Here is a 27943-nt window from a genome sequence, read left to right on the forward strand (position 1 = left end):
GGGCACATTTAAATTTCTTTTTCAGTAAGAAAGCTCATGCTCTTATAAAAATTTTCACGGTTTAAAGAAATCACCAAACTCTTGAAAGCATCGATGGACCTAACCAAAAATAAAAATCATGACGGTCCGTTTAGAGAAGTGAGCCACTATTACAACGTAAGGAGAAAAGGCCCCTATCGACTTTTCCTCTCTTTTTGGCTCAAGAGCAAAAAAATTTGATAGCGTCGTGATGGCAGCTGTTGTAGATTTTGTAAGTTTATGATCAACATGAATTATAAGGTTATTTTCAAAATGAATTATAAGGTTAGAAAAGATAGACATAATGTTAACTACTTCCATTTTCATTTTGTTTATTAGTAATTATCATAACTTTTGGATCACTCCTCATATATATATCGACGAGATGCGAGAATCTTGGACTGTTATTTAGTAGGGGAGGCTGGAAATTAATTAAAACTAATCTCCAGATCAAATCAAAAATAAAGTAAGAAAATCTGTTCTTGTCATCAATATGCCTCAACTTTGATTGATTGATTAAAAAAAAATTTAAACATTAAACCTTATACTTATGGCTAATCACTATCTTCTTAACATTGAAAGTCACAATGTTTGGTACATAGCAAATACTTCATTATAGTATTTCGATAAAACTTATTTGTAACCATAAAAACCTTTGTTTTTTTACCGCCACAGTGTTTCATAATTATTCAGTACTACGAAGAAATTAAATTATGTTACTTTGATTAGTCTTAGTTCTCAGATTTGTGAACTAAAAACACGGAGTTGGACTCTATTGTAATAGCTAAAATTTTTATAGCAATAATTATTCCTTGAAAGTTATAACTATAAGTGTTTTTACTTATATTATAGAGGGAGCAAAGTTATATTTTATTTTAAACAGTTATATAAAATTTTAAGAAAATTATACCTATACAAGCTTATATTATCCGCAAACTTACGATAAATAAATACGAATGTTTTTTCTATAAATATGAAAGTGAATAGAAAATGCTAGAAATACTTATTTTTAATTACTTTCTTAAAACTCGTCTCCAAGATCTATTAATATTTTTTTTGTAATTTCTTGGAATCGAATATTAATGTATTCGCCTGTAAGACGATTGTTTGCAATGATACACACTTGCAACAAATTTTAATAAGTACTTTGCCGGTACATAAAAATATTTAGGATAAGTAAACTATTCAGCAAGTACAAATTCAAGAAATTTTCAATTAATTAAGTGCTTTTCATCATTCTTTTGAAATTTCATCGTAATCGAATAAAATCGATAACAGTTACGAGAAATGTCAAAATTTTGCAGGAAGGCACATGCAACGCTGTTTACAAGTAGGTACTTGCGCCGTCCTTCTGTTTGTCGTTACTGCAGAGTAGTATTTTGTTCAACCGGCGCTGGTTTTTTGTTTTCTGTACGATGCGCGCCGCCGGTGCGGGGCTCGCTCGACGCGTGTGCTTGTGATCATATAAATTTGTTGTGACTAGTGCGATTTGCGTAATATAGTCGGTAGTCATGGGTGCTAAGGCGAGTACAGCGAACGGAGGGCAGAGTCCGCGCGCGAGGACATTTTCGACGAGCTCCAGCTCGGACGTCGTCTCCGGCGGGGCCGGGTTCAGCTTGCTTCGCGCCATACCCGGGATACAGGTGTCTAACGACCGGCAGAGGGCGAGGTCGCTCTCCTCGGTGCCTGACCTGCATGATTCACACGAAGCGATCGCTATACCTGCGAACTCTCAGAGCTACGAGGCTTCCGCGGCCGCGAGTCCCGACACAGACTCCAGCTCCAACGAGGAGGCCGGACCTGGCCCTGGGACATCGCTATCACTCGGCAGAGTTTACGCAGCCCACTCCTTGCCTTCACATATCTGGTCCTTAAACGGTAAGCCATTTCACCTTGATATTAAATCTTAAAACAATAACATGTTTACTGAACAACTGTCAAACTATAATAATATTATTAAAGGTTTCTTTCAATTTTACAAGAAGAAATTTTATAAAAAGTTGCAAAAACTTTGTTAGATCAATAAATTTTTCCTAGTTGGTTCCTATTAAATACTTTCAATTCATCTGTCAATACATATCCATTAACAACATGTATGACATAACTCTCTATATTTATATTGCATAAGAATTGTCACCTAAAGTTCATCACAAATTACTTCTCAATTTTAATAGAAATCTGTTAACTTTATCAATTATTTAATAACAATCATTTACAATATTTACATGACAGGTAAACAATGGAGTCCACTGTAGATGTTGCATATGTAATTCTAATTTTGTTATTATTTTGGCAGTCTGTTAATCAGGCAAGACTTGACTTTCCCTAGTGTTATTAACAATGTAAGTGAATGTAAACATTAACCAAATACATCTAAGTTGTCAATCTACCACTTATATGTTAAAATTTATTTACAAATTTATTTCTATATTTAAACCAGTAATAGTTGCAAAACAAAGGACTTACTCCATAAATAATATTACTAATATTAGATGTAAGAGTTTACTGCAAAGAAAATTATTATTATAAATAAAAAATTAAGATAAAAGTTATACACAAGTCAAATAAACTGTGATAGTGTAATAATCTGGTCTAGGTGGGAAAGAAGGTAATGTGTGAAAGAAGATATGAAAGAAAAGGGGAAAAAATAATTGGAAGTAAATAAAGCTAAAACATATTCATGATTAAAATAGTAATAATAAAAATCTGATTATAAACATTTGGAGTCATTTGGAATATTCAATCAGAATGCAAATACCAGTCATAATTACTGACACTAAAGTAATGTTTAAGATATGTAAATTAATAATTAATTAAAAAATTATCAACATTTAGTAAACAATTATCAAATAAAATAATTTTTGGTTTATAAATGTAAATTGATATAAGGAGTGTTGTGGAGCTCATTGATTGCTTAAGTTCTAGCAATTTCTAGCAGATGCAAGCATTTGAATTCAAACATTGGCACATCTTGCAAAAACTTAAGGACAAAATTTACAGAGAAATGTTACTAAAAACTGGTGATCAAGTAGATTTTTAATAACACATTCCATGCCATATGGGGCATATATGATCATTGCTGCACTTTCCGTCCTGGCTATTTACAGTTATCATTAAAAAAAAGGATTCTTAAACAAATTAATTGTAGGTTTGAATATAGATAACTTCACATAACATTGGTGTCTATGTAATGCATAATAAAATTTATAACTTTTTCCTACTAATTAAAGCTTTGTAGTATGAAAAAGTGTAAAACATACATCTTAATAGACTTTAATTTTAAGTGTGGGTTGTATGCAGCTTGAATGGAAAATGTTCGAAAATTGCCATGGCTCGGAACATGTTAAGAAGCTTTCAAACTTTGTTACTATAAGAAACATAACACTTATCATCTTAGGAGCTATGTCACTCCAAAATAGGTGAAGCTGGAATATCTATTAATGCCAATTAATCACCATTATTATATTAAAATTAATAAACTCAATGGTAACAACAAAATTAATGGTTTTAGAAATAATAAATAATGTAACAATAATACAGAGAGAAAGAGCCTTTTTAATTAGGTTACTACTTAAAAAAAATATATTGTTTACTGTCTGTTCCTGCATACTTTGTACTGCCAGAAGTAAATTATCTGTCACATTCCAAAGGGAAAATTGAATTAATGAAACATATTTGAGATAGATCATTTTATACAGCATGATTAGAAAGAGGTCTAAAAGCTTTAAAGATTTTTCTACCTATATGATCACTCTGTATATACTCAATGAAATATATATTGTTACCTAATCAAATGTTTATTACAAATGTTTATGTTGCAATATATTCAGCAAATTTTGGTAATAAAATTTCCATTATAAAAAATTATATTATAAATGTGTCTATAATATCATACAGCTTAACACCAATCTTTTTAAAGATAAAAATTCAATAAACTTTGGTATAAATAAAGAGAATTTTAATATTGAAATTGAGGAAAATTTTGCTGGAATATTAATTAGTGTAAAAACATTTTGTGCTCCTTATAAATTGGTTGGAGCCTGTATTTAATTATATCCTTTTGACTAGTTATACTGTTTATCATTAAAATAATTATTAATACTTTGCTATAATCATTATAATTATTTTTTTGTAGACTATATTTAAGATATGGCTATATTTTACATTTAGTAAATGTATTTTAGCTTAGGTATGTATCAAAATTTCGTAGTCATTGAATGCTAGCAGTGCAATATTGATCATTGCTATGATCTTTGGGGGAGGCTGATGGCTTGCACGCTTTACCATTGGTTTACATGGTGATGATGCCCTGACCTCACCAACCCTTTGAAACAAGTAGTTATAATTTTTGCCTACAAACATTTTTACTTATGCTTTGAAGACTTGAGAGTTAGGTTAACAGGTATAGGTTTTATGGTATTGTATATTTTTCAATACATCATGGTAAACATGTAGTTACTGGGACCTTAAGGATCTTAAATGGACACCAGGAACTGACAAGTGTAGCATAGGATATGTACTTTTAAGGTGAATAGATAACATTGGTAAAAATTGGATGGCTATATTTGCTGGTTAGTCTTACTGGCTTTTACAGCTTGTCAGACTCAAAGTTCATGGACATGAAATCTGTGTGCTAAAAAATAAAAAACAAAATCCATGTGAGGTGTTAGGCTTTACAAGTTGTGATTAATTGATATCTACTTGGTTGTTGGAGGTAGGCATGAAATCCATTTCCAAAGACCTTCAGCTGAACAGATACCAGAGAAGGAAGAGAACTACTTATTTATCATATAAAGTCATTGGTAAGCATGGCACCACATCTCACATGGAGGAGTAGGTGGTGTGTTTTAAAACTGCTTATATTTACAAAATTCCATGACTATATATACATATATCAACACTGGATGCAGGTAAATTGAACATCCTTCAGCTGAAATGATAATGTATTTTTATGTTACAGATACAAAAGATTCTTATTCTTATGTTTTAATTTTTTATTTTACTATGCCGGAGTATATTGTTGTATTTTTAAGTTGATAACCTTCATTCTAAGATAAATTGTAGGTCGATGCCCTGTCAAATCAAAGTCAAGATGTTGGATCGTTTGTTTGTGATTGATATAGTACTATGTCATCGCAAATATTACACAGAAGTATGCAATACTGAGATGACATTGTAAACAGTTGTTTGCTGAATAGACTGCCTTTATTATTATACAGTTTGTTTTATATCTCTGTTAATTATTTTGTGATTAGTAGAAGTAAAAAAGAAAATTTTATAGTTGTACACCAGCTGGACATGTCACTAAGAATTCTATATCCAATCTCATAAGCCCAAAAGCACCGTCAAATTCCCAATTCAGATTTAACCATCTTTGCAGAAGGACTTCAGGAAATTTGTTCTGTTTTAGCCCATGTTTAGTTTAAGGATTGTCCACCAATTTTTATGCATGTTAATTTGGTTCTGGGTTCTGTTTGTGTATGACTTTATTATGAAATTAGTCGAATCGTAATTATTTGTAGCTCTTTATGAATCGTTTGTTCATCATAGTTTTTATTTGGATATTTATGGTCAATTTAAATATTTCAGAGGAAAATTCTGGTGAACAATTGAATACTATAGGTCTGCATTTAATAAAGTGTATATATCGTCTTAGAGTCTCCATAATTCAAGTGCCATACACAACACGCTGCAGACACTCATAACACTGCAAGCGCTGTTCCTACTGCATCAGCATCCACTGTGACGACACAATCTCACAGATCACAATCTGTGACGTCATCTTCCACATATAAAGGCATGCGATGCGACATAGCCAAGCACCATATGATATACAATGCGACATACGGGGGCGGCTGCTCTCCCCCGCCTCCGCGAACAGCAAGAGTGATCTGAGGATCAGTGACCTTGGATTACGGCGTGGTAATCGCTACCTCCAATTCGCCTATAATATACTCATAACGCCATATACAGACTCGTATAGAACTACTACCTTCGTGCGATCGTCATTGTGAATACTGGAATATGTCTGTCTAGTGTTGATTTTGAATAGTTCATAGACCCTTGCGTTTCGTGAACTCATTTACGACGAAGCTGTAAAAGTTCCTGTAACCTAACTGCACCTCCACTGAAACAATAGCAATAAAACTGTATAAACTGGTTTCTTTAGAAACACCAATAACTTATGACATTAGGAAGACTGTTTTACGTGTCACTTCGAATCAGAGGTTCTATTTCTACTTCTTTTCCCCAAAAGATGGCCACGATGACTGGTGAAGTCCTGCCAGCATCTAGCGACTTCCCCCGAACTCAGTCTACCTAGTGTGGGCCCTAACCACGCCGCGTTTACCAGCTCGTGGTCGTTCTTGAGAACCTTTTGGCTCTAGCTTGCTCCTGCCTTCGGTTGTTCGTTGTGTCCAGATAACTGCCTGTTTCGACGGGCGATTCTTCGAGATAAGTTCGTGATCTTGATTCTTGTGTGGAGCTCTTCATTTATGATTCGATCTCGCAGCGAAACTCCGTTGCTCTCTTGGTGACTTTGAGGTTTATGAGGCCTGTCGCGTCGTGATCCACACGTCATATGATCAGAGCTTCATTACTTGGCAATGAGTTCAGAGGTTTAAAACGAAATCAACCAGATCTAATGAAGTGTATCCGAGGCGGGCTATTGTCGATTTATCTACGTGACGTAACGCAAGCGACGTTTAGCTATTGCGCGCAAATATATTTAAATGTATTTGTGAATACGTAACCTCTTTGGTAATTGTTCTTATCTATATTGTTTGTACGCGATCTACTTTCAGCTTCGCAGTCAGTTTATGATTGTTTGTAACACGACATATGATTTTTTTTAGCCACCGTCCTTAAAGTGAGAAGGTATCTAAACCAAAATTTTATAGGTAAAGTTTATACAATTCTTTACTTTAGATTATAACTAAATTCTCTAAGAGAAGACATGTAATTTGCACCAAATTTAACTAGACTATTTTGTACCAAATACAACATTTGAAGACGAAGGTCTTTGATCAAATTTTGTTGCCAGTGATGAAATGGATCCGAGATGTGGTCGTTTACGATTGGCATTATAAGAAGGCTTAAAGTTAACAAGAAAGCAATGTATTTGCGGGGTTTTGATTCGAGGATAAAAACGAGGAGATCCATAGAAGAACCAGTGACCAACCAGTTTGAAGTGGGGGTAGGCAAGGCACATCACTCGTGCATCTGGCAGACGTTGAAGCCGAAAGGTTCTCCATCACTAGGTGAACCGACAAGGTGGAAGGATGTGTCTGGATGTGACAAGCGCAAAGACAGGTCACCGTGACTATATTTTTTTTATGACGACAATTTTTTATAATAAGCTTTCTCAGATATTTTAAAAACATTTTCATCAATAACAGTTGTAATACTACGATCAAAAAGTAAGGTAAACTTCTTTATAAAAAGTAAATTCTTTATTTGATCTTCCAAATCAATTTCATCCCCTCCAAAGTAATTCTCGTCTGATAAAAAGCACTTTGGCCAACGCTTTTTGATTCTGTTTTTATCTCCTCAATTGTGTCAAAACGGCGTCCCTGCATTAGCCTTTTGTGTTTGCTGAATTGCCAGATGGCGGTTGCGGAACGATATCAGTCGAGTTTTTGATTTTGTTTTTCTAAAAATTTTGCAATTTTGTCATCAATCGAGACTTGACACGTTAGAAAAACAAAAAACATCCTTCAAAATGTTTTAGACTGAGCCAAATGTTATTCCAACTTTTCATAAATAGAAGCTTGGCAAATGTTATAGACCAGGGCTTCTTAAACTATGGGTCGCGACCCTAAATGGGGTCGCGTAGCAAAATTCTGGGGTCGAGAGATTTTAATGTCAAATATTTATATATACCATTTTATAACATCACTAGAGTTGGTGGAATACAGTGGACATGCAGCGTCTAGACACGCGCATTTGTTGAAGGTTTTAAACTAATATAAATACAATTTTTTAATTTTTTGTGCAATTTTTAATTTTACAATTTTGTATGTTTCAAAAATAATTCTTTAACTATATATTTTTATATGTATATGTATAATGTTACCTAATAAATAAATCATGGAAAAATATTATTTTTTTTTATATTTGTATAGGGTCGTCAAGAAACTTGAAATCATATATGGGGTCGTGAATGTCAAAAGTTTAAGAAGCCTTGTTATAGACAGTAGTAACAACCTAGGAAAAAAATGAAGGAATTTCAAATGACAGTTCCACCTTACTTTTTGATCAATGTGTATAAGTTTATATCTTAATTTGTATCAATTGCGCGTGATTTGCACGTTACGAACTCAGACCATCAGTAGTTCAGGATATTTTATACGGAAAGACTAGGTGCGGGCACACCTATACAGGTTGTAGTCCAGTGTAATACACTGTACGTTTGTTATTTAATGGAATCAGGCGTTACCTTGCGAAAGTCCATAAGTAAGAGTGAGCTCACTCTGTGTTTGGCACTAATCGGTGTAACATAACTCCTGAAGATGCCCCGTGGAGGGGTGAAACACGTGTTAAGTGATTTGGCGGTGGCGGTTGTGGGATTCGCATTGTTTGCCGCATACGCATTTGTCAGCGGGCTGGCGGGCGGTGCACTTTGTTGCACGACTACCACTGCATGTGCGGAAGTGGCTAAATATTGGTCCTTTTCTTACTTATGTATGTTTGTTTATGTACTTAAAACACGACTACCAGTTCGTCGAGTGGGTAGACCTAATTAGCTTCCAATGGATATCGACTAGACTCGTCTAAGATACTTTGCTGTTTTTATATAGTTTTAAAATACCGGTTAGATACACGTATAAATAAATCTCTTCCTTGTAGAACGTAATCTAGGTTACAACTCTAATTCCGTATCTGTTTAACTAATAATACCGTATCCAATTTCAATAACGTTATTTGAATACTATTCAATGGTCAAGATATACAGGATGATTAGATATAGGTGTAAAGGAATACAAATGAGATCCGCAAAAGTACTCTATGTTTGGTACTAATCGGTGTAACATAACTCCTGAGGATGCCCCGTGGAGGGGTGAAACACGTGTTGAGTAATTTGGCGGTGGCGGTTGTGTGATTCGCATTGTTTGTCGCATGCGCATTTATCAGCGGGCTGGCGGGCGGTGCACTTTGTTGCACGACTACCACTGCATGTGCGGAAGTAGTTAAATATTGGTCCTTTTCTTACTTATGTACGTTTGTTTATATACTTAAAATACGACTACCGGATAGTCGAGCAGGTAGACCCAACTACCTTCCAATGGATACCGACTAGACTCGCAAAATACATTACTGTTTAGATTGTAAATGATTTAAGAGGGTAATACATTTACTCTTTAGTGATTTTTTTTTTGCCAATAACTTCAAGCATTATTACTAGAGAGTAAACAATAATTAATTTTATTATGTAGTAATTCGAATTATGAAAATTTTTTTTCATTACTATATTATCTTTACGTTGGATGTACTACGTGGGGGTGTACTATGTGTTATTGACAACAAATGAGCTATACACTCGCCCCTTTTTAAACGGTTTTATTTAGTTCGACCCGTACGGAATTTGTTTATTTGGGTCAAAATTAGAAATTGAAATTAAAGCACCTTCCCGTTGTCAGATTGATCTGAAATTTGGTACACACATTAAATTTAGATGACAATACAATATAATAAAATCAATAACATTATAAATATTAGATGGCCGCCGATACAAAATGGCGAATTACATATATTACCTTAACCCCCTCAATATGGGTATCAAATGAAAGGGCTACACTAGTAAAACACGATGATTATGTCAAAATTTAAAATTCAAGATGGACGCCGTTCCAATATGGCGGACTAGGTACATATTTTTCCACAAACACCACAATATGGGTATCAAAAAACCGTTTAACTTAAAAGTTATTTAAATTTATTTATTATACCTGTAACTTATCGCCCTGTATAGGTTTAGCAATATTAGACTGTTTAATTATTTTTTAATAATTTAAGCGTTGGTTACTCGTAATTAAATTTTAATAAAAACCCCGCTACTAATTATTTTTAAAGGCGAATTATTAAAGGTAAGGAAAGTCCGGCGCGTAATTAAGATTCGGACCGTCGGGCCTGTACTTAAGCCGTTAGTGGATAATTTTAATTTATTCATAGTTGTTGCCTGAATGCCTAGTTGTTAATTATAATTTGTTTAGCGGTCTTTATTTCAAACTAAATATTTAACGTGATTTAATAATTTCATATAAGTTTTAACATTTACTTACGATATCGACCTTCAGTTATGCATAGATGAGGGTGTAAGTCCACGGACTCCCGCTCCGTGAACTCAGCTCCTATGAAGCTGTAAAAGCCTTCGGTCTAACAACAAGAACATCAACAGAAAATTAGTAAGAGATGAGGGAAAAAATGAGACACATTTTTCAATTTACTTGTCGGCATTTTATGTAAAAAGATTACTTTTTTAAACGGTTTTATTTAGTTCGACCCGTACGGAATTTATTTGGGTCAAAATTAGAAATTGAAATTTAAGCACCTTCCCGTTGTCTGATTGATCTGAAATTTGGTACACACATTTAATTTAGATGACAATACAATATAATAAAATCAATAACATTATAAATCTAAAATGGCCGCCGATACAAAATGGCGGATTACATATTTTTCCTTAACCCCCTCAATATGGGTATCAAATGAAAGGGCTACACTAGTAAAACACGATGATTATGTCAAAATTTAAAATTCAAGATGGACGTTCCAATATGGCTGACTAGGTACATATTTTTCCACAACCACCACAATATGGGTATCAAAAAACCGTTTAACTTAAAAGTTTTTTAAATGTATTTATTTTAATTTCAATACATGAAAAGTGACTTAGTTGATAAAGTGTAAGATGTCTTGTTTCAAGGCTTCGAGATTTGATGTGTTGTTTGTGATATTGTATTACAAATTCTATTTAGCACTTTTCTGTTAAAAGTTGACCTTATAGTTTGTCGACTGTTTAACGCTCTTTTAGTGTGTATATGTATATTAATATAGAAAAGAATGTTTGTCTGTATGTTCTTTATGGAATCGTAAACTATGCATTTGATCATGTGATGATCTTCAGCAAAGTTGTTGTACACGAGCCCGCGAAGGTTTAGTCTTAAGTTAGTATGACAAAATTTCAATAGATGGCGCCCACTGTCATTACAATCCATCCAATGATGTCGTTGAAATTTATGTCGAGCACACGTGTTTAAAATAAAAACTAAAAACTACTTAATATTTTTTTGAATTCCCGACGGATGAAGTGAGGCACAGCTAATTCATTAGTTAAAAAAAAACTGTATTTGTAACGGAAGATAGAATAGATGTTGTTTCGAATGTACTCTGAAAATTGAGCAGTTTGAAAAAATCTTGTGATATTGTTTCATTATCATCATTTCAGCTGCAGAATGACCACTGTTGGACATAGATTTCAGAATGAGTGAGAGAGTCAGACAATGAGTTCAGAACTTTAACGTCACAGCGGCTATCTGGTTTCTGCCCTATGTGGACTATCCACTTTAGCCACAGGTGCCTATTTCGCGCCGGCGCGAGGTGCCGATCGACGAACTTATATAAGTCAGTACGGTGCCGGCACCGCGCGAAGTAACATGCTAACGTGTCTGCACTGGATGTTCTAACTTCATTGGCGAACTATTGGTTTTTTAAATATCTTTTAAAATGTTTATTGCGCCGGCAATCTGAGCACAAGTAACAACTGCACTGATAGAGAGAATCCCTTTCGCAGTGCCGATCTCGCGCCGGTGCGTGATCTTTTTTTATTTATTTTTAATTACCTTGTATATGCAAATGGTACTGAACTAATAATATTTGAATACTTCTTTATCAAATCGACAACAATAAACGTTGACTTTTGACTAACACTTGACCTCAAGACACTGGAAGTGAAGCTGTGAAATTGTCACTTGCCAATCCACTAGTCCACTGGTTTTTTCTTTCGTTTAAGAATCTTTTGCACGAATCCTGAGCCAATATTCTGTTTTAGAGACAAAGGAAGTGCTCTTGTACCATTGTAAAAGATGACAGGGATTTAGAGCATCTCATTGGTTCTCTTACTCTTGGTGGAGATATTTCAACCTACATTCGTATATAAACATTTCTAATATATAAATGTAGTGTAGTCGAACATTGGTCTAGCTTTGAATGCCAAATTGATATTGTATCTAAAATTATCTTCGGTATAAAGAGTACATTACACTCGCAGCTGGTGTATTAGATCGCCGAATTTAAATCAATTGTAAATCGAATAGCTTTCTTGCGTGTATAACTAGAATCTATATAAATAAATAAAATTGGACTGTCTGTTTGTAATGTTAAAATAACAGCTTTTTACTACACTCCTATGAATATACATATTGATTTTTTATTCGGATTTTTGTTTGTCTGTCTGTATGTTCCGGTAAATCTCTGAAATGATTTGATAGATGGAACTTATACTATTGTTCACTAGAATAGAGTTAAGGGCATCGGGCGTTGAGAGTAGGGGCAGTGACGAAAAGTGGTCTCATGATGATGCGGTACACCGAGGATGCCGGGAGAGGCACAGCTTCTTCCAGGGATGTATCTTGGCACAGTATTGAGGGGCAGCTGCGAGTTCCGTAGAAGATCCGGGGTCTCCTCCAAAGGTACAGAAGGAGACTACCGTGGAGATTTTAGAGGGCAGGATATCTTGTGTCCATCCTGAAGGTCCCCCACCCTACTGATACTAAAAAAAGGTAGCTGATGTAATAAATAAAAAAATGTAAGGAGTAACATAGGCTACCTTTATTTTAGAAATATTAAAAAAGTACGTGAGCTAGTAATTTATATTTCAAATTCCACGCAGACGAAGTCGCGGGCACAGCTAGTACCGTATACTTCAGCTATGCTGAAAGTGATTTTACGATTTGGTACATTTTTAATACAGGCATTCAGTGGACAGACAAGACCGAAGTCACATTTTATTCACGACGTTAATAACAATTTGCTTTTTTTTAACATAAAAGCAATCACAGATGAGTAAGTTCAGCGTAAAGCGTCCCATAAAGCAGACGGATGACTTTGTTAATCTCGTCGGATAACGTGGGATGTGGTGTGACCTTCCGACCGGTGTATAAGGATCTTTGTCCAGTTGTGGACTTCATGAAGAAAAAATAAAGATGACGACAGAGATTAGTTTTGAAGTCAAGTGAAACGAAATTTTTTTCAATCTTACGGGGGTTACTAAACAAAGCAAATTTTATGAAAATCCAATAACTTCTTTTATTAATATCATTGCCGTAGAAAAGAGAAAGAAAAGAAATTAAAAGAGACAGAAAATCGTGTATTCACAAATTGAATTTATACAAACTAATATAAGCGTCTCCTAGAATGGAGATCGTGGTATTGTAAAAGGTCACGAAAAATGTCACGATCACAGTGGAGGAGTCATGATGAAGATGTAGGGAATATTTACCCTCACTACCCAAATCTAGGAGATGAAGAAAAAGATGTCAAAAGAGAACGAAGATCTACGCTTGAAACTCATAGAAACATACTAGACACAATCACGCAACGTTAGTTTTGTATGTCGTAACACAATTTTAAAACTGATTTTTAATTTTTTTGGCTATAACATAGTTTATATTTGGTACTGTCACTAATTACATTGAATCAGTCGGTAGAGGTCCACTGAAGGAAAAACGACGTAACAGAATTAAATATTGAATAATTAATAACATGAAAAAACCGATAGTTTATGAAAATAGAACTACAATGCCTGTTAAAGTTGTTTTAGTCAATAAACGTGAAGGTAAATAGAGTCAACGAATTGTCAGTTATTGGAAGTGGGTTAGGTTCATACGTCATTTGTAATTAAGGGCGGACGGCGGCGAGTGCTGGCTTAATAGGCTTCGCGGCAACGCACAGTGGCTGCCAGTAATCTGATTACAGGGCGCGTTCAGCCACGCACCGCCCGGCCGCGCCGCCCGCCTAATTGACTCGCCGCGGAAGACACCCGCCCCAGAGCACGTTTCGGTATTAAGCCTAGAGATTATAGGATTTCACGATTTGGGTTAGATCCTAGATTTCGTTAATGGAATTTTATTTTTATCATTGTTTCTATGGCTTGCTTTTGTTGGTGTTGTAGTGAGTAGAGAGAGATAAGTTCACTGTTATACACCTGCTGGAATAACACAATGAAGGAGTCCCACAATCGATATATATGTCGCTTGAAATGTCTTCATCAACGCCCTCCTAAAAAAACTGCAATGTTTTTTTAAATGTTCTGTTTTTGGGGACATCTCGTTGCACCTGCCATATGAGGGGCACAAGAACGGAAATATCTTCAAGTTTTTCATTTTTTTATATTTCTTCCTTCACAATAACTTTTATGCCTTTCTTTTGTCTTGTTCTATCTTTCCTCATTTGCAAATTTCCCATACATCATCTTCATATAACTGATAATACGTCATAATTGTGAAGATTGTTACAAAATTAGGTTCTTTCTATCACTATCGATGACCATACTATAAACTATCTACAACGGTGCTTGCCTATGTGATGGTTCCGCAGTACAGACTTCTCAACACTTAGACACTGTTCCCGATTCGGATCCAAAAGATGTAACCATGTGAGCCTATGCGAAAACCTAGATATACCTAAGTTCAACTTACTGTAACTCAAGAAAAAATCAATCGCAGAATCTATTGATAAGTTGGCCCGTTACATTGTCTTAAATCTCAAGGCATTTAACGGTCTATAGCGCTTGGACTGCAAGTAAAATAATGTAGAAATTAATGCATAATTGAGTAAAAGTTACAAAGAATATTGTTTGTATATAAATTTTAACTGTATTTACTTAGAAATATTGTATATATGTCGTGACTTGCGGTTGGGAGAAGAAAGATCCGTACCACAACGAACGATCCGTAACCCATTTCTCGACTAGACAGTCACAGACGCGCCTAGTAAAAGCGAAAAACATACATATCCAAGAAGAACACACATATCCAAGAAGAACACAGATATCCAGGAAAGAGAAAAAAAAAGAAAGATAATTTTGACGAAATCAAAAAAATTTTGACCATGAATTAATTTTGAACGTTGCTTGACGTCGTATGTTTTGAACAGCCGTCTAGCCAGTGTTTCAATACATACGATGTGCGATTTGATTATTTTATATGAAAACACAGACGACTGCTGCGACGCAGTATTTAATTTGTTACTATTTTAAAGGCCAGACCGTTTTTTTATTATTTAAAAATGGATTTCATTTGTGCGGGGCATTAAAATAAATTGAAAACTGAGTTTGGTGTGTCAGTTAGTATTATTTATTAGCTGACGGTTGGCGGCGCGCCAGCGACCAGTTTTTTCCATTTTATTGTCCGATCCCGAAACACTTCTGTGTGACTTTGCGATATTTTTTATTTCTAACAAACAAATGAACTTGTTAAGCGTTCATTTACGTCTCGTCGCGCTGGATGACACGAGGTATTTTTTTAACACATTTGCTTTGTTAAGAAGTAGTATTTCAACATAGTACGATTGGTAACATATGACAGAATAAAACAAATAAAGAACACTACTGAATTATGAAATTTAATGTCTTCGCTGCCGTATTATAAGATGTACAAAGAGTTTTATCTTTACGAAAAAGTGAGCGTGTTCAAGACATTTGAGGTACCCATGTAGTTTATTTTAATACTAGATTTTCCCGCGACTCCGCGTGCATTTTAACAAAACTATTATTTAAATCAGAACTTTTCTTAATAAAAATCAGGTTTCTCCTTATTACATTACCTACCTGCCAGTTTAAGTCCCTTCAATATCAGTTTAATCCAACCATTTCAGAGACTAGCGGGAACAAATAGACAGACAAAAATCGAAAAAAAATAAGTAATATTAGTATATGTGCCGTACATATTATGCGTGTAGTAAAAAGCGGTTATTTTAGTATTACAAATAGACACTCTTATTTTATTTATTTTTATAGATGAAGATTGTAGTAACAGGAGATGTCAATATGATACTAGTGTTACAAATCGGTTCCTTCTGGCCATTCCTTGACGCACGCAAATGGTCACTATCTACTATCCAAAGTGGAAAACATATTAATCCCGATTGCCTATAACAGTTTAATTAGCCGAAGTATTGTTATCTAGAATTAAAAGTGAGAAGGCGCTGAGGGCTTTGTATCTAAATCTCGTTTTTGAGCAAGCCAAGTTTCCCTGGGAAACTTCGGTAGAGGCCGTCATGTAACTTTTATCCTGATTCGGAGACCGCACGAACTCTTGCGGCATGGCCGGTCAACGTGGCGATCTTTGAAGAAGGCCAATGACAGGCGATTATGAACTCTTGGCTTGCTCAGGTGAACTATCCACTGATCATCATAACGTAGAAGCGGAGAGATACAAAGATAATCAGAACTTTTCAAACTTAACCAGAGACATGGACGTCGGAATTTTACTGACCTTTTCTAACCTCTTTAGTAAGGCCGTGGCGCCGAATTTTGTATGATAAGTCGAATATATGTCCAGGCCTCACAGTGGCCTGTGAGATATGTCACATATATATGGTGACAGCTCTACCTAAAGACATTGATTCACTAGCCAAATGCCGTTGAAATTTGATATAAAAAGCGATAAAGATGATCGTGAGATTCTAGCTGGTAGACAACGGGAATTTTGTTGCCCCCGGTTATCCCAGGGCCTCGTCTGAGGCTGTAACATCGAGTGTATCTTAAGTTTATTCGCGTGTAGTGTACCGTCGGCGTGCGTCAGTCGGCGCCCGCAATAAGTCTCCGGAGCGTTTTCCGGGTGCGCACGCGTCCATTCCGGCCAGTGTCGTCCCGTGCGCGCACGCGAGCGGACGTCCGCCATGTACCGCCGCCGCTACCGCGCCACGCTGGGCCTCGGCCTCGGCTCCTCGTTCTCCTCCAGCTTCTCCACGACCCTGTCGTTTCGCAGCACCGCCGCCGACTCGGTGCGCTCCGACGCGCGCGCCACGGCCGCCAAGCTCAAGTCCAAATACGAGAGCGCCGGCACTGCACAAGGTGCGGTCACTCACCCCTCATCAAACCTGCCATAAGTTCATTGTTATAATTACGCGTGCTAATCACTCCCACTAATCTTTACGATTATTAAAATCTATTAAGATTGTCAGTGTGCTATTGCGAAGTTCATTTGTTATTATAATTTAGTGTCATAGCTTATAGGGTAGTTCAATTTGATTGATTTTCGTAGTTTTGACTGTACAAAGTGTTACAAAAGTCGATAGTTATTTCTATATTCAAGGTTTGCGGTATATTTCAGTTATGTTCCGGTGGTCGCAGCGCCGAACTGTTATGTTGTCCGGTATTTACATCGGTTCTAAACTGTACACAAAATCCGACAATAATACTATGTAGATTAATATATGTATATATAAACAATTTATTATTACATATATCGTGAAATACTGTAATCTGATTACATTTTATACGAAAGTAAATGGTCATAGGTTTATGCTATTTACATGTCGTTCATTTTCAATCATGAATAGCGGTCTTATAAATTTGTCGCTTATTTATTGAAAGATAAAATCAATTAATTTAAAAATGGAACTCTTGTTGATCGTCATAATGATATATTTTTTTTAAATTCTATTTTATTTTTGATTACTCTGCTTCGCAAGGTTGTTATGTTTATTGAATGAAAATTATTTAAAGTCTTATTCTAGTGTTATTGTTTTTAAGTGTTAATATATGTTGGAAAACTAATTACTCTAACAACTGGATTTATTATATTTGAAAGTGATCACCAAAAAAAAACACTATAAAGTTTTTAGTTGGCTTTTATTAAGCACTTTCGAATTGTCGATCAATATTAAACGTTGATGTTGTCAGTTTTATAAAAAGCTGCTGCCGGCTCGGAAGGCAGTTCTGTTAAGAGCCGGCGAGGAACTCAACAGTTGCTCTTTACAAATATAGTTGAGAGTGAGCACCAACAACATTTAATTCCACTATAGATATATTTATTCGTCTATAAGTTACATTTGATTTATGTCACGTGGTCCAGGTGACAGTCAAACTTTTCAGAACAAAAAATTTGAAGAATCCATTTTTAAATTATTTGTATTTCAAAACCATCCCATTAACAATCTATGCAACTTTGCATCGTGCATGCAGCATGCGTGTAAAAACGTTGTTAGAAGCAATGAGTTTATTTTGGGAGCATTTTACGGAGCTTTTTCGTAAAGTCTAGATTAGTCTAGAACAGAGTCGGAAACATTTTGAGTCGGAAGAGATAAAAATTACAATTTAAAAAATTTTAGTTTTTAAGCCACAAACCTTTTTCTTGCCAACAATAAATAGTACTTGCATAGATATAAAAATGTATCTGTTTATTCTTTAATAAGTAGTGTTTTTTACAAGAAATTAGATAATATTTTTTATGATTTTTTTATGTATGTAATTTAACGACTTTAAATGTATATTGAAAACTGGTTTGCTATATACGTACGCGGCAATAGTTATATATAGCGTTGCTGTAATTACGTACTGTCGACGTTATGCATAAGTTGAACATGAATTATTAGATAATCACTTATGATAAAATAAATAATAATGAGTATCGAAGTAAAGAGACGCATGTGGCGCGCGAGCCGCAGGTTACCAAACCCTGCTCTAGAATATTATATTCAAACTACGTTTAACCCTTTCGTTACCAGCGCCGTAGTTAGGCGGCATCCACCTTGTAATGTGGGTTTATGTGTGGATCCCTGTTTTAAGATTTATCACAGTCTAATAAATTACTAAGAATTATCCTAACTTTTATTTTTAATTAATATACCAGTGAAATCTTTAAATATGTAACACAAATGAGAAAATTCGCGGCGCACATGCCCGGTTCAGTAGCGTCATTTGGAATGGACAGCGGTAAGGAAAGGGTTAACAATAGATATATTAGATATGAAGCTAGTGAAAAAGTTTAATACTAATTATACCAACACTTACTAGGCACTTATTTCTATCATAACAGGTAAAATGACTCGATTTTACATTCCTTACTTGAATGTATGAAATATAGTTAATAGGAACGAAAGGAAAATAAATTTTATTATATTTAAACAGAGAAATAAAAATTCTTGATACTGAGTTAAAATGAGTCATTTGACCTATTATGGTATGTTTAGTGTTAATAAATTGTATGTTGCATATTTTATTATATTTATTCAGTTCGCCTTCGTCCCGGTTAGAGAACTGGGGCGTTGAAAACTTTGAACTGTTCCGAAGAGCAAGTTCCAATAGCGGGGAGCTGGTTGCATCATTGGTTTAGCAGTTCGCTGTTGCATATTTCATTAGGCGTCCATATCTGCAGGCTCTAGACTGATGCACTATGCAGTGAGACATTAAGCCGTCAGCTGTGGTTTATTTCTAGTCAAAAGTTTTATCGGTATCCTGGCAGTATAGTCTGCAGTGATAGATAGTAAACAATATTTAATTCTAATACTTAGTAAACTTAATTATGAACACGCTTTTTCTTACTGCATTATTATTTTTTTATTATTTCCGAACCAATCACCCTGTATAAGTAAGGCTTTGTCGTTTCAACCCATACGCCCACTGTAAGGCTTTGGCCTTCTCTCTATATATATTAGGACCTTGAATAAGTTCTCGCTTTTTTTAAAAAAAAAAATATTTAAAATACAATGCTTACAATGACGTTACTCAAAGTATTGTCCATCATTAGAGACCACTTTCTCCCATCTCTCTGGTAGCAATTGAATCCCCCGTCGGAAAAATGACTCATCTTTCGAGGCAATCCACGAATCAAGCCATTTTTCGGCTTCTTTTGAAGCGCCTAAACAAGTCTCTGCGCGTTGTATTCGACAAAGCATTGTCACCATATGTCTCAACGAGAATTCTGTGTGCTTCTGCTACAGATTTTTTCTGAATAAAGCAGTGCAACAAAATTCCCCGCAAAAACACTTTATTTGGCACAAAAGTGCACATTTTCATAAAAGGCAAATAAATATGTAGTTGACACTGTGGTAAACTCTATTCTACTATAATTTGAGGTAACATATAGCACTACTTTGGTGATTTGTTACCGTACGAAATTCCAGGCACAGAGTGCCGCAACGCCATCTTTCAAAAAACAGCGAGAACTTATTCAAGGTCCTAATATATTAGGGTATATACCGTAATCGCCATGCTTGGTATGGTTGGTGATTGTAATGTGGTATTATGTTACGCAGAGGACAGTGCTGCCCATCTTCTAGAAGCATATTTGTGAGCAATGACAATCCTATATAATTAAAGCATAAAATGTGAGTTATAAATAAAATTGTAACTCTAGAATCGAATCCGCGACCTGCTATCGCTGATCTGTTATAATAAGATATGTAATAAATAAATATATATGTATGATTAATTTTAGTAAATCACATTATTACTAGTTTTATATCGTACAAAATATAAATACTTATTATTGTTATTAATAGTAGTTTGGAATAAAGATTTTAAATGTTAAATTATCACTATGAAATATGTTTCATTTTTATAAATTTTGGGATGAATCAAGTCAATAACATTTGACATTACGAAATTTGTTAAGACTAAACTGGTACTGCAATATAAAGTGAAAAGAGATGTTACTCCATTAGTTTTTAGTTAAGTAATTTAGATTTTCACATGAGTTCTGCCAGAGGGACGGCTGGGTGCGTGAGAGAATCGATAGGCCGCGAGTGCAGGAGAGAATGCAGGCGTGAGGTCGCCGGGAAACTGGAGCGGGAGGGATCCCATCTCGCGATGCTCACTTAACAAATGTGTGTGTTAGCAATGTGGTATGAAAGAATAGATTGAAAGAATATGTGAAGAACGAAAGGAGAGAATGGAAATAATAAATAACTATGTGAAAAAATAAATTGTCCGTAAAGTCCCTGTCCCACCAAAGATATGTACGGCCATAAAAAAAACAAATGTGTGCGTGTGTAACTATGTGGTTTGCATATGTTTACACACACGTTAAGCACTACACGTAGAAAGATTTATAAAATTAGCAACTTGAAGGCACTATGTATGGTATTACAATACACTCTCATATCATTCCCATCATGACGTTAGTTTATAGACACCTGCTGCAAGATATAGACCTTCCGATACCGGCCCTGCGCTGCACGTTCCTAGTGACTTGCTGCGACGTTAAATATATTGTCGCTTCGCCTAGTGGTGTGCCTATACATGTGATCTCTCTTAAATTATGTTGTAAAATAAATGTAAAGATTTTTTCTAATTGATAATAAAACTCGATATTTATTTATTTATTTATATATACCAGTAGAACACATAAATTAAAATTACATTAAAACTTACGGAATAAATAGTGGTTCTGTTATGTGTTCGTTTATAGGTGATACGACAATAAATTGACTACATAAAACATTGTAGAAGTATATAGACCACATTAAATCAAAAAAAAAAAAGAAAAAAAGTGATGGCACGTAAGAAGAAACATCTGGCTTACGACTTTAGACATCAAAGCAGCTCCTTCCAAGGCCTTATCCTTCCTTCTTCAAGGCTGTGTGTTTAAAAATGTTCAAACTTAAAAATCTCTTATGTATACAGTGAATTATTATTATAATTGTAAGAGCCGCGAAAAAAATCGATGGCCGACAATTTTTAAAATATTCTGTTATAAGAACTGCACATTCGTTAGATTTGTCGCTCTACTTTTGTATCGAGAATATTGTAAATGTGACTACAAAAAATTCCCGTCTGAGTTTTTTGTGGGTTCTTCTCAGATCTGGGCGCCTCCTCTTGATCCTTGTGATTTTAAGTTAAATGACATTTATGGAGTTGGAGATTCTCTAGTGGCGACCACGAGCGGATAGACACAGCGTGGGTAAGTTACCCATTAGGTAGACCAGCGACAGAGTCAAGGTTGGGGGAAGTTGGGGGAAACTAAATGAGTGAAGCGCAGAGGGAGGGCCTATGCTTTTTACTAAATAGACTACAAAATTCAAAATTTAGATATAAAATTATTTTTGAGATATAATGACTATATAAATAAACTTGTTTGCAGTACATTTTTCGATATTTTTTCCGGAGATTTAGTTGTGTCGTGTGCGCTCGCAATTGGATCAAGGTCTCGTGAGACGGCGCGGCGTATATTTTTACTTTTACTAAGCTCCGATAACAAACGGCTGACACTTTGTTGCGGCCGAAACGAAAACGTTTAAGTTTGCTGTTCACAGTGATGTGATGCTGTTGGTGCCTGTCGATCTTGGTCACCAAGGTATATTAGCACTGGGCAATGCTAGTAAATAAGTTAGAAAGTCATTGAGACGGTTAGGCTATTTTGCTACGAGATCGAAAAGTAAACAAAATTATGTAAGAAAAATTGTAAATAATTATAAAACGCTGTCGTGCCTCGTTGCTGGGAGATGAAAGATCCGTATCAAATAGCGGCAACCCTCTCCCAACAGTCTGCATTTAGTAAAAGCGAAAAAAAAAACACTAGCGATACAAATTATAATTGATAAAAATAAGGCCAGTGAATTGATCTTAACAGTCAGCAGACCACGGTCCAGGAATTCTTTCAGGCTTGCTGAAAGAGCTACTTTTACTCATAGCGAGCGTAACACGCTATTCACACACGCACCTCTATCGAGACCAGGAAAAGGCGATTTATAGATGTCCTCACCGATTCCATCTCGGGGTTTCCGCAACCCAAGCGTCACACCACAAATACAAGCGCCGATTCCACTATCCGATTAGCTTCCGGGGTCGGCCACTACAAACAGCGGGGACGATCCAAAGTATGATCTGTATCCTACCTTTGATTGCCGAGTAGTACCCGCTGCTGTCCCAAGCCGCACACTCATATATATAACACTATACTTATATGTGTACAGCTGCTGACTACATATGAACGTCACAATGCAACTGGAATACGTCTGATCCAGTAATATTTGTAAATTCAAGGACCCTTCCGTTCTGTTAAGATGTAAAAGCCTTCCGGGCTAAAATCGAAAGACAACTGAAACGACAGTTGATAGAACTCATGGCGCGCAGAATAGATAGACCCTGGAGCCTTTTGGTTCTGGAATATAGAACACGAACGGGGACAAGAGATGCGTAAGACAGAAGCGAAGATAACTTTAACAAGGCATTATAGAACACGAACGGGGACAAGAGATGCGTAAGACAGAAGCGAAGATAACTTTAACAAGGCATCTTTCCACCTGGTGGCCGGGTGGACTAAAGCTCCTCTTGCCGGTCCGAGGTTTTCGGTCCAGAACTTTAAGACTCTAACAGCCAACTGTTCAAGTGCATGGTATATCACTACTTATAGTGAATAGTGGCAATGTAATGACTAAGAGCGCCTGACAGCTGAACTAGATTTTAAAAAATCGTAAACAAAACGGAAGTTGTTTGACCTTGATACATTCATCAGTAATGTTCCATTCATAATCTCCGCCGATACACACGGACGTAACATAGCACCGCGAAGCGTGAAATCATTTGAAAGTGAACGCGTACAGCGCCTCTCACAGCTCCGATTAGGTACCAATTTACTTACATTGACCGCGAGGACTTATCAGGTATACTGTACCTTATACACTAATTACAAATTTTGTTAACACGAGTCGACTCAACAGATTTTTGTTTTGTTTTTTTTCAAGCTGAACGTAATTGATTTGTTTTACCAGTCTGACTAGATGAGGCTAGTTAGGTGATGATGACTCGTTCAAAATTGATGAAGTTCTTTGACCGGTGTGTGTTGTCGGTGATGAGTTATGGATCTGGGAGGTGGTCGTTTACGATGAGCTTTATAAGAAGACTTAAAGTTACTCGGAGAGCAATGGAGAGGGCTATGTTCATTGCAAGGTTGAACCAGAAATGAGGAGATCCACAGAAGAACCGAAGTCTCTGATGTAGTTCGAAGCAATGCTTGTCGTCTGAAGTGGCGGTGTCTGACCCTCCAGTGGGTGGACCGAAGAACTAGTCAAGGGAAGTCGCTGGATGGTGATAACGCGAGGCAGGTCATCGTAGCTATCTTCAGGGGAAGTCTATTACTGCAGTGGGCGTCCATCAGCCGACATGATGATGAAGCGATACTTGTTGTATAAGACTATAGGTGCTCAGGACTTTAAAATGCAAAATCATGTTCTGTATGCGCCACTCAAACACGCCACTCAAACACGCGTTGCCTAGCAACGAGCTCTTACCCACGTGACCATCGATCGCATCGCGGCGGCGGCAATGAAACGGATAAATGACAGATGGCGCCACAGTAGACGCAACAAAAGTTTGCATCGCGCTGTTGAGAGTCTCCGCGCTCATTATAAGTGCTAGCGGAGGTGCGGTCAACATTAACAAGAAGCTACAGAAGAACAAGAAGCTACAGTACTACGACCACTCCTACAAACTTTATCAATTTAAAATAATGTTCGCCTCATTAATCCAGTCATTTAACTATGCGCGGCGTTATCGCTTCTATACAGAAGAGTAATCATGACATAATAATAGATATTGACTCAAAGGTGATTAATTCTATATAGTTCTAGAAAATTTAGGCTTCATATCATTATTTTACATCTTTATATCTATCTACCAATACATTATTATTTCTCTTATTCACGCTATAATTTGTGAACGAATTTTGTTTACCTTTTTTGTTTTCTCAAGTCTTCAATACAACAGACCAGTGTTTACAAAAGTCATGCCCACGCTCAACTGGGGGGCAATTCGAAAGTTGACTCGACAAAAGTTTCACCCTTTCGGTTTGATGTAAAAATTATGTATTTTACATAGGAGGCAAATAATTGTATTCCACATAGAATTCCGTGATAAGGTTTAGAAGCGGCTTGCACCAGTGTCTTGACGTGGTCGCCTGTCCAACTTGGACGTCCTTGAGCACCAAGCAGCCATCTGTTCTGCTCGCTATCGTCGTCGTCATTCAACCTATAGACGCTCACTCCAACGCAAAGGCCTCCCCAAAGATATCTATGGGCGATATATCTTAATCACAAAATGTAAATTATATACTAGATTATATTTTGGGAATTGAACCCGCGACTTACAATCGCAAGTCTCAGTCCTCTACCGCTGGACTGTAGTGTGGTTACCCTACTGCTACACAAATACGATTATTTTATTGAAGACATTTCTTGTTACTACAATATTGCACTGCCGGAGTGTATCTGTGTTTTGTAAATCTGTTTAAATTTATTACTGTGTCCAGACTCAAGATATTATTTACTGTTCCCGTTGCCCGGCGCCCTGGGAGACAGCTGTTCAAGCTATCGGCGCCATATTTTTCCGTCGCTTCGGTTATATTCGGCGGTATTAACATATAGACATCGATTGCACACACGCGTCTTTTCTATTGCGTACATGTAACGTGCATGTGTGCGTCAGACAGTTATTGATTATAGTGCGTGATGTGCTCTAAAATAGTTGCTCATAAAGTTTATATATAAAGGTGTTCGATTGCAGAGTTCGAATTTCAAATTCAAATAAAAAAACGACTATAAAAAATATGGATTTTATTTTTTTAAAGTTTTAAGCGTTGAGGCAGTCACTGGTTACGTTTCGTGGATTTTAGTTGTGAGATAATCTCATAAAAAACTAGTGAAAGTTCCGGTGAGCTGGGTAGCCAGAGGATCACGAAGAAACGCCATGGTTTATCTAGTCGTGTGAAGTGTGGCATCATTCTGTTGAAACCATGTAGTCTAACTAAAGCCACGATGTTTTAATAATGGAATAATTGTACTAAATTTACAAATAAGATACGCCGCTGGGACGAGTGACAAAACCAGCGTCCCTTTATTGCACCTCCGCTAACACTTGGAAAAATTTGAATTTGAAATCCGAATTTTGCCACCGGACACTATATATCATGGATGCACAGATCGCGGCCCACCGGTCGAATACTGGTGGCCCGCCGACAGCAAAAATAATGCTATCGTACATTCGAAAAATATTGAATTCTATTCCAGAATAAACCCCAAAAAATTTAATTACCTATATTTCTGGCGGCCGGCCTGCCATCAGTTCATGATTTGCCCGAGTGGCCCCTAATCTTAATAAGTTTGTGCAACCATGCTATATATGAACTAGGTTTACACATAGTCGTTATTAATGTTCTGACAATTTACCCTCTCCGTTGCTTTGAGCTTTCTCATGTGGTCCGTCAAGTCTGCCTCCTCAAGCCTTAAAATCAGTAATATCAGTCAACAGAATAGATTCAGACCAAATAATATAAACCCGTCCAATTGACTTTAATTTATACGCATAGAGAAAAAGCGTAAGACGTCGAAAATAACTGGCGAATCAAAGCCGGCGGTTGGATGTTAATTAAAAACATATTCATATCTCACTGACGTCGTCCGCTGGAGATCGTGAGGAATTATTTTAGGCGCTCGTGTGAGTGATGTTTCCTCACGACGTAAATGATAAGTGATGTGAGTAACTGATTTTTTTCTTTCGTACACTGTCTGTCCGTATCTATATGTCTTAATTCTCAAAATGAGTATGCGAAATGTATACTCAACGCCAGGTCGCATAGACTCTATATTTTACATCATAATGCAAGTTACAAAAGGAAGCATTTATATTTAATATAAGGAGTAATGAAATTAAAGCGAAAGGGTTAAACTCGTGTGGATTCACTTTCGAATTGCCCACCTGTGGGGCGTGGGTGCTACTGTACTAGTTAAAGGAGATATGGTACCTTGAAGCGAATACAAAGGGGTTATTGACATTTAGACGAGATGCGTTTTATTGCTCCAGAGATCCATTAGGCGCGTGCGGAAATAGCCCGGCCACCGCCGCCCCACTGACTCGGCACACTTCCGCAAATAGACTGTCGGCTGTCGTAACCCGCCGGGTCTTGTTGCTGGGCGGTAAAGGACCAAGTCCTTTAAAGTCCCTCGTGCACCTGTGACCCTGCGGTGGACCATACGGTGGCGCATTTCATCACCTAACAACGAATTGCCAGTTTTGCTTGCAATAATGGGTTCAAGAAAGGATCTCTTACGGTCAATGAGGAGAGTCGCGGGACCTTTCTAGAGTACTGCAGAAGGGTCATAGGAGAGACCATTAAAAGGAACAAGTAGACAAAAAATAAAAGTGGAAAACTTGGCGAGATAAATACTTAAATCTGTGATATATATAAATAAAATTGGAAAATAAAAATTAAATTATGAAAAATTGTAAAAAAGGCAAATAAAAAAAATGAAGCAAAATAGAACAAAATATAACTGAGGTGATGAATGAAATGATTAGGAATACTTGAGAGGAATGAGAGAATATTTGAAAAATAAAATATGAATGATATTGAGGAGGAAAGAATACGAGAGCGCAAATAATATGGGGAATAAATATTGTAAAAATAGTCCCTGTGTACCCTAGATGGAGGGAGTATGAGAGGCGACAAAAAAGGGATCCCTATTAAAAAAAAGTAACACTATACGTGTAAATATGAATCCTGGAGCGCTTAGAAGTATAGCTATCAAGCGCTTACAAAAATACCCAAAAATTGAAAAATTTAATCGGTGCCCAAAATATGTCCTAAAAAAACATTTTTTTTTCATCTTACCGTACTTTTGTATACACGACGGCCGCAAATTAACGCAATTTGTTGCGTTTAGTATGTTCATATAAATGTGCAGTGAATTATACGAGCATCGATACGAATGTCTGGACGGATCTATTGATCGATTTATAAATATTACTTCTATGAGATTTTTATTAATCACATCGCTTACAATTATGTGACAATATCTTAAGATATGACAGCGTTCTCCGTCACTCATCAGGGAGACGAAGGTGTCACTTTTCGCCCTGTCTTCCAGTTCCATTTCGCACTCGAACCTTTCCCTTGCGAATATAAGACAGTTTGTTATAGCATGCACC

The 27943-nt window shown here is 36.3% G+C and overlaps 1 protein-coding gene across 1 annotated transcript in view; it reads left to right on the plus strand.

Moving 5' to 3' along the window:
• The first annotated feature begins 1329 nt into the window (after positions 1–1329).
• Positions 1330–27943, plus strand: part of LOC137919376 (E3 ubiquitin-protein ligase ZNRF1) — a 153571-nt gene continuing 126957 nt past the window's right edge. Inside the window, exon 1 of the mRNA XM_068762435.1 lies at positions 1330–1896. Within this exon, the coding sequence (XP_068618536.1) occupies positions 1530–1896 (367 nt within the window). The 5' untranslated portion in view covers positions 1330–1529. The remainder of the gene's footprint in view (positions 1897–27943) is intronic.

This window comes from Battus philenor, unplaced genomic scaffold (genome assembly GCF_028537555.1).
Source record: "Battus philenor isolate CCGP_79_NKW_IND1 unplaced genomic scaffold, ilBatPhil1.0.hap1 SCAF_16, whole genome shotgun sequence".
Taxonomy (NCBI): domain Eukaryota; kingdom Metazoa; phylum Arthropoda; class Insecta; order Lepidoptera; family Papilionidae; genus Battus; species Battus philenor.